This window comes from Otolemur garnettii, unplaced genomic scaffold (genome assembly GCF_000181295.1).
Source record: "Otolemur garnettii isolate 467f Iridium unplaced genomic scaffold, OtoGar3 scaffold00159, whole genome shotgun sequence".
Classification (NCBI taxonomy): Eukaryota; Metazoa; Chordata; class Mammalia; order Primates; family Galagidae; genus Otolemur; species Otolemur garnettii.
The window spans coordinates 179,755-187,566 of NW_003852554.1; the positions used below are offsets into that span (position 1 = coordinate 179,755).

Here is a 7,812-nt window from a genome sequence, read left to right on the forward strand (position 1 = left end):
AAAAGTAATAAATAAATATAGCATTGACTTTGCCAGAGAAATTGGCAGAGGGGGCCACTAGCTAGAGGACACTGCACACACAGGCCGTCTCCAGATGTGTACATGTTTCATCCTAGCTCCCCCTAACCTGTAAGCTTCTTTCCCTGATTCCCTGAGTCTTTAAGTATTCTTACCTATTTCGTGTTGGTTACAGGTTACCTTAGTTACCACATTGTCCTTTACATGTTAACAACAATTGTTACTTGCTATTTTCTAGGTATTGTATGGTGGTGACTATTCGTCTTGCGATGTTTGTGACCTTTGCCATGTACACTGTTCTGTAACTTGTGACCATTATTCTACTTCGTGTCACAAGCTGGGAAGTGTATTTTATATACAACAGGACATACTTGGTCAGTTGAGTCACAAGGTTCCCAAAACTCATTGTTGCAGGGCCCTTTTTAACTTTCTTATCTAGGAGGCCAGACTTTTGTCCTACTTCCCCCATAGCCCCTTTGTATCCCTAATCAGCCCTAAGGGCAGGGTTGCATCTTCTGACCTAAGGGCTGAACCCACAGTACAGAGGTGGACCTACAGTTTGCCTTCAGTCAACACTCTTTGAGTGGCCTTGATCTTTAAGGGACAGAGAAGGTGTGTAAGGAGCCATTCACATCCCTGTGAGTGTTCCACACCTGAGAGTGATAGATGATGTTTATTTATTTGAAAACAATTCTGTTTTAGATAATGTCTTACTTTGTCACCCTTGGTAGAGTGGCATGGCATCACAGCTCACAGTGTGGCAGGCATCTCGGCCTGGTGGGGTAAAAGAGTCACCACACTGAAGATAGAAAAGGAAGGGGGTTTATTTCAGCAGTGGAGATGCAGCAGACTAGAATACAGAAGGGACACGCTCCACCATCAGCTCTGTCGCTGTCCTTTTATTGGACTTACAAGTAGACAGATCAAGGAATTAGCATATCACCTCTTATTGGAGGTGTCCAATCATGTGCAGGATTTACAAAAGTGGAAGCAAGCAGCAAGCCTTAGTTTCAAGGACCCAGGAAGCTAAGTTTTACATATTCTTAAAACCGGGTTACCATGGAGAGGACCTTGCAGGTGTGTCCTTGGGCTTCTGTGGAAACCCTTTTTTCCCCCCAGACTTTACTTTTCCCAGGGATCCTCTCTGTTTTTTTTTTTTTTTTTGAGACAGAGCCTCAAGCTGTCCCCCTGGGTAGAGTGCCGTGGCATTACAGCTCACAGCAACCTCCAACTCCTGGGCTCAAGCGAGTCTCCTGCCTCCGCCTCCCAAGTAGCTGGGACCACAGGTGCCCGCCACAACGCCCGGCTATTTTTTTTGGTTACAGCCGTCATTGTTGTTTGGCGGGTCCGGGCTGGGGATTCGAACCCGCCACCTTAGGTGTACGTGGCTGGCGCCTTAGCCGGTTGAGCTATAGGCGCCGAGCCGGGATCCTCTCTGAACAGCAACCCTAAACTCTTAGGCTCAAGTGATCCTCTTGCCTCAGCTTTCTGGGTCGCTGGGACTACAGGTGCTTACCACAACATTGGGCTATTTTTAGAGATGGGGTCTTGCTCTTGCTCAGGCTGGTCTGGAATTCCTGAGCTCAAGCAATCCACTCCCCTTGGTTTCCCAGACTGCTAGGATTATAGGCATGAACCACCTCGCCCAGCCTTTAAAAAAATTTTTTTTTAGAGATAGGGTCTGTTATGTTGCCCAGGCTGGTCTTGAACTCCTGGCTCAGCACCTGCCTTCCCAGGAGTTAGCTGGGATGACAGGCATAAGCCACCATGCCCAGCTAGACAGCTAGAGTGATATATAATGTTTTGTGATCCTCAATGTCTCAAAAATGGAGTTACTAACAAGTGGCTCACCCTACAGTTAAATATGCTGTTAAACGTATGTATAATGGAGGGGATAACACCTGGGGTGGGACATCCTCACAATTTGACAAGAAAGGGAAGCCAAAAGGTGGCTGAGATAATGATTACAAACACTCCTGTGGAGAGCCAAAAAAAAAAAAAAAAATAGCCAAGAAACTGCCCCTAGGCCAGAGGCTTGCAGAAACTCTGCCTGTGAAAACTCTGAGGCCTCTCATATGTCAATGTTGGCAGCAGCTGCCTAAAGCTCTGCCCGAGAGGAACAGTGACCCTGTCCCCAGCTGCTGCCGGTTTCCACTGTCAGCATGCTGGTCTTCTGACCTACTCACCATGTTTCATCCCCCCTCTCTCTGATTACCAGCTTGTGTGTGTGTGTTGGATATATATGCATGGTTGTTGGCTTGTGAATAAACCATGAATTTCAATAAACCATGAATTTGAAAGCATTTAATTGGCCCCTGAGTCACTGGGAAGTGCACAACTGGGCTGATCTGAACCTGACACAAGAGAGAGTCTCCCAAGTATACAGGTGAGATCTGGGATTAGAGATAGAGCAAGGCACATGCACGGCTTTCTTGGACTCTAGTCTTTGGCCTGGCCTCAGTTGCCCTGTGCTCTGGTGCTTGAGCTAACTGGGTGCAGACCGGAAGGGCAGTGTCACAAACCAGGCAGTAAAAGGGTCTCTTCCTCTTTCTGACAAGGTCCTGAGTCATTTCTTGTGGGCACACGAGCCATCTTGTCCTTCAGACTTCTCAGGAGCCAAAGGGGCTGGTGTTCAATAGGCCCCAAAGGCAGAGAGAGATCCTGGGTAGCAGATGTTACTTCAGTCACAGAGAACACGAGAGCAAGCAATCACGTAGGTGCTGAGTTCTTTTCTGTGCTTAGAACAAGTTCCTGTGGCTCCCCTTTGCCCTCAGGATAAAGACCAAGCTCCTCTTTTTTTTTTTTTTTTTTGAGACAGAGTCTCACTCGGTTGCCCTGTTTAGAGTGCCGTGGCACCATAGCTCACTACAACCTCAAAATCCTCCTGAGCTCAAGTATTACACCCTTCTTGGCCTCCCAGAGAGCTAGGATTACAGGCATCAGCCACTGTGCCCGGCCAAGACTAAGTCCCTTAATATGGCAAAGCCTTCAGGACTTGGTTCATCTACTCTTCCAACTTCATCTTTTGCCATTCCCTACCTTGAATCTAGTGCTACTCTATTTATTGTTACTTGAAATAACCACATGCTCTCTCTTAGCTAGGGGCCTTTGTATATGCTGTTCCTTCTGCCTTGAATGCTGTTCCTCATATGGTACCACAGACACTTCTCCCCTTTCAGCTGTCGGTGGGTCCTTTAAGACTTAATTCAGCCATCACTTCCTCCAGGAAGTCTTCTTGAAGTCCTTGGCTGGTTTAGGGACCTTCTATAAATGCCTATAGCCATGGGCTCCTTAAAGAGGACTCATTTAGCCCAGATGCTGGCAGAAAACCATTGCTAATCAATGTGCAAAGAACAAATGCACATGTCTGAGGAGAGAAAAATCATGTGGCAGGAGAGCTGTAAAGGAGACTAGAATGTTCTAACATTTCCAAGTTTCAAGATTCAATATTCTCTAATTCTCAGTTGAAGATTCAGACTCAGGAGATTCAGACTAGGGCTCCCCTCCATCTGGAGCCCACTCCCCCCAGCTAGCCACCTCCCCCTGCCCTGTAACCTCTGTTTGTTCTCAGGCAGGCACACTCACATGTTCGGAACATAACCAGGAAAGCAATTTACAAGAAATAATTGCCGGTCGATGTGTGCTTGGGAGCAGCGGTGAGCTCAGACTTTCTGTTTGTGCGTCAGCCCACCCGGCTTCCTCCCTCCCTGGCTGCCCTGGGGGAGGGCTCCTGTCGCTCAGGGTGGGCAGTTTGTTTCAAATGCAGGACTCAGACTAGCCAACCCCAGTGAGAGCCGGCTCTGAGGAGTGGTTGAATTCAAAGGAGAGAAGCTGAACGTGGGGGGCAGGGAGGAGCTTTATGAGCCCTGGGATTCGCAGGTCAGCAAAAACAACACACACAGTTCTATTCTCCACCTGTTGGGGAAATTCTACCAGGTCTTCAGGGCGCTGCTCAGTGTGAGGTCTCGCTACCCTATCTACTCTGGGTCCTCAAAGCCTGTCTTTGTTCTGCAGGGCCAGTTATGCTCAAAGGGTGGTCCCAGACCAGGCCTCAGCATCACCTGGAACTTATTAGAAATGCAAATTCTGGGGAGTGACTCCTGACCTACCAAATCAGACCTGGGGTGGGGGCAGCGATCTGTTGTTCATCAAGCCCTCCAGCTGATTCTGATGCAGCTTAAAATTTGAGAACCATTTTGAGTTTTAGAATCTCCAGATCGGTTCCCCCATTTGACTGTGAGCAGCCTAAAGACAAGGGCACGGTCAGTTTCTTCCTTGTAATTTCCCAGCCCTCCCTCATAAGACCCAGCACAAAAAAATGTTCAGAGAAAAACTGAGTTTTACCAGTGAGAATACCAAGGACAGAGAAGGGATGCAAGGTCACAGGGAGAGTCAGTGACTAAACCTCCCCCATCACATACACAAAGTACTCTAAGCTTTGTCTACAGCTAATAACTTGCAGTTCCTGGGACACACGAAGCTGCCTCTCCCTGCTTTTTGAACAGGTTGTGCTCTGAGTGTAATGTCTTCTGACCTTGTCTTTCCTGGAAACTGAATCATCTTTGATGATTCAGCTCAAACATCGCTTCTTCCCTAAAGCTGCATGAAAGGCCACCATTGGGTCTGCTGGCCATTTTTGTACCTTGCCTCCATATGAGCCCCTTGAGGGCAGGGCCTGTATCTGATTTCCCCCTGTTTCTGGAAACCTACACAGGCCCTGGCACAGAAAAGATACCATTGAGTGTACAATGAGCAGACAAAGGTGCTGAGTTTAGAGTGCTGAAAATAAGGCCGGGTGCGGTGGCTCACGCCTATAATCTTAGCACTCTGGGAGGCCGAGGCAGGTGGATCAACTGAGTTCGAGACCAGCGTAAGCCAGAGCGAGATCTTGACTCTAAAATAGCCAGGCACTGTGGCGGGTGCCTGTAGTCCCAGCTACTTGGGAGGCTGAGGCAAGAGAATCGCTTAAGCCCAAGAGTTTGAGGTTTCTGGGAGGTGTGATGCTGTGGCACTCTACCAAAGGCTACAAAGTAAGACTCATCTCAAAAAAAAAAAAGAAAGAAAGAAAAGAAGGAGTGCTGAAACTAAAAGACCATTCACATAGGCCAGGCACAGTGGCTCTACCTGTAGATTACTGCCTGTAGTCCCAGCTCTGGGAGTTTGAGGCTGGCAGATTGCCTGAGCTCAGGAGTTGGAAACCAACCTGAGCAAAGCGAGACTCCGTCTCTACTAAAAATAGAAAAACTAGCTGGGAGTTGCAGTGGGCACCTATAGTCCCAGCTACTCAGTAGGCTGGGAGGCAAGAGGATCTCTTGAGCCCAAGAGTTTAAGGTTGTTGTGAGCTATGATGCTACAGCACTCTACCCAGGGCTACTAAGACTCTGTCTCAAAAAAATAAAAATATGGCTGGGTGCCTGTGGCTCAAGCAGCTAAGGGGCCAGCCACATACACCTGAGCTGGTGGGTTTGAACCCATCCCGGGCCCACCAAACAACAATGACAACTACAACCAAAAAATAGCCAGGCGTTGTGGCGGGCACCTCTGGTTCCAGCTACTTGGGAGTCAGAGGCAGGAGAATCGCTTGAGCCCAAGAGTTGGAGGTTGCTGTGAGCTGTGATGCCACAGCACTCTACCCAGGGTGACAGCTTGAAACGCTGTCTCAAAAAAATAAAGAAAGAAAGAAAGAAAGAAAGACACCCCACACACACACATACACAAATAATGTAAGACCAGAACCAGTCTCTTGACTTCCATCTAGGATACTTCTGTGTGTGGCTCACCCTGTCTTGCCATCCCATCATGTGCCCTTTGCTGGTTCCAGCACAGATATCTAAGAGTGACCATTTCACTGTTGCCAAAGCCAGCAGCAGGTCATGTCACTGTATGAAATGTCAAGAGCTGCTCTGGGTAGCTTCCGAGTCTCCATGGTTCTTGCCTCGCACACACAGGCAAAACCTAAAGTGGCTGCCAAAGTTAGGTGAGCTGGGCGGCAATTAGTGCCCTGCCCTAAGATTCCTCTGTAATCAACTTAATAATAATAATAAAAAATGCTAACATACAGTAAGAGCTAACACATAGCTCTGCTTTCTGTTTGCCAATGCTATTCTAAGTACTAGCATGGACTAAATAATTTAATCCTTCCCCAAACCCTATGAGGTAGGTACTACTATTATCCCTGACTACACTGATGAAGAGGATACAGTGGCTAACTTGCAAGTAAGTGACAGGGATGGGATTTTAATCAAGTATTTGGCTCCAGATTTCCTGCTTTTAATTGTTACTGGACAAAGAGGGTCTGGGTGGCTGTCGCTGTCAGGCAAATGCCTGGCCCGGGATTAGGTCCAATAAGGTTTATTGTCAGAGAGCCAGCAATCCAGGGAACAGCAAGAGTAATCTCTCCAATCTGTTCTGCCCTTTCATTTCCAAAATCACAGTTTTATACATAAATGTTCAAAGCAAAAACCATATTAACCCTTATCTTAAACTACAATAAACAACAATCAACATAACCCATGACCGATTGCAACACCTTCCAATTCAAAAGTTGATCTCCTAAATCAATTGTCCTAAACTACTCCAGATATACATCTTTATGGTTGGAGCTCGATTTACAAAACAACAAGAATGGAAAATACAAGGTGAAGGTCACGTAGAACCTAAACCAACGGGACCGCTGTGCTGTGTAAGCCCTAGCCTGACTGACTCCATCTTATTTTCACTACCTGCCCTCTCATTAATGACGATGTTATACTGAAAAACATCCATCTGTAATTTTAAAAGTCTTTTAGCACTTTTATATTTATGAACAGAGTTTAAATCCATCACCTCCTTGAACACTTGCTATAATCCAGCGAGGAAACTAAAGGCTCAGAGAGACTAAGGGACTTCATCACGCCCTTGGGGACCAAGTCCACCCTCTGGAGCCATTCTTTCATCTCCCTGAGAGATTGAATGATGGCTGAGCCCTGTGCACACTAGACTCCCTCTCATTTTGTTCGTTGGTATGGGGCTCACTCCAGCGTGGGGCAGAGCTGCTGGAGAGGCAGGGATCATCCTTCTCCAGGTGCTACTCATCTTCCCAGGGGCTCCTAAATACACCTACTTTGGCACAGGGAAACGAGGTCAGAGTTCTCTGACTCCCCATTGGCTGAAGGGCTCTTCTGATTGCTTCTACCTGATCGCATGGACTTGTTACTGGTGATTTTTCTCTAATGTCTAACTTTGGTCTACACAGGCAGGCAGAGCAGTGAAATGGCCCACAACAGAACGTGGGTACCTTTCTTGGGAAAGTCCTCATTTATCCCCTGAGGCTCCCAAGTCCCTTCAAGCATTCCACCCTCACTTTTCACTGAAAAGAGACTCCAGACGGGGATGATTCAGAGACATTTATTGGATATTTATGGGGCTGGTCCACGTGGGTCAGAGTTAGGGATGGGGGCTTCCTGAGGGCTGCCTGGAATGTCACCGATGGTCACTGTGGCTATGAAACAGTGGTGGAAGAGGCGTCTGGAGTCTGCAGCCTGTGGAGCATTGCTGTCCATCCGAGGCTTAAGGAAGGGGTAACTCTCCCTGAGAGGGTTCACTCCTGGCACCTCTGCAGCAACACCCAGGTTCCCACCTTGGCAGTCAGGGGGCAATTCCTCGGGGCCTGGAAAAGCAAGCTGAGAGTGAGAGTGTAGGGCTTTATCCTGCAGCTCCTCATCCCACTCCCAGGATCCTCCGTCCAGGCTAACTTCTCTAAGTGCTTACCCTGGGCAAATACATTGTGCTTAGTCTTTTTTTTTTTTTTTTTTT

At 47.7% G+C, this 7,812-nt stretch overlaps 1 protein-coding gene across 1 annotated transcript in view; it reads right to left on the reverse strand.

The window, feature by feature from the left end:
- Positions 1–7,415: 7,415 nt before the first annotated feature.
- SHISAL2A (shisa like 2A) overlaps positions 7,416–7,812 on the reverse strand; it is a 27,723-nt gene continuing 27,326 nt past the window's right edge. Inside the window, exon 3 of the mRNA XM_003799940.1 lies at positions 7,416–7,666. Coding sequence (XP_003799988.1) covers positions 7,416–7,666 — 251 coding nt within the window. The remainder of the gene's footprint in view (positions 7,667–7,812) is intronic.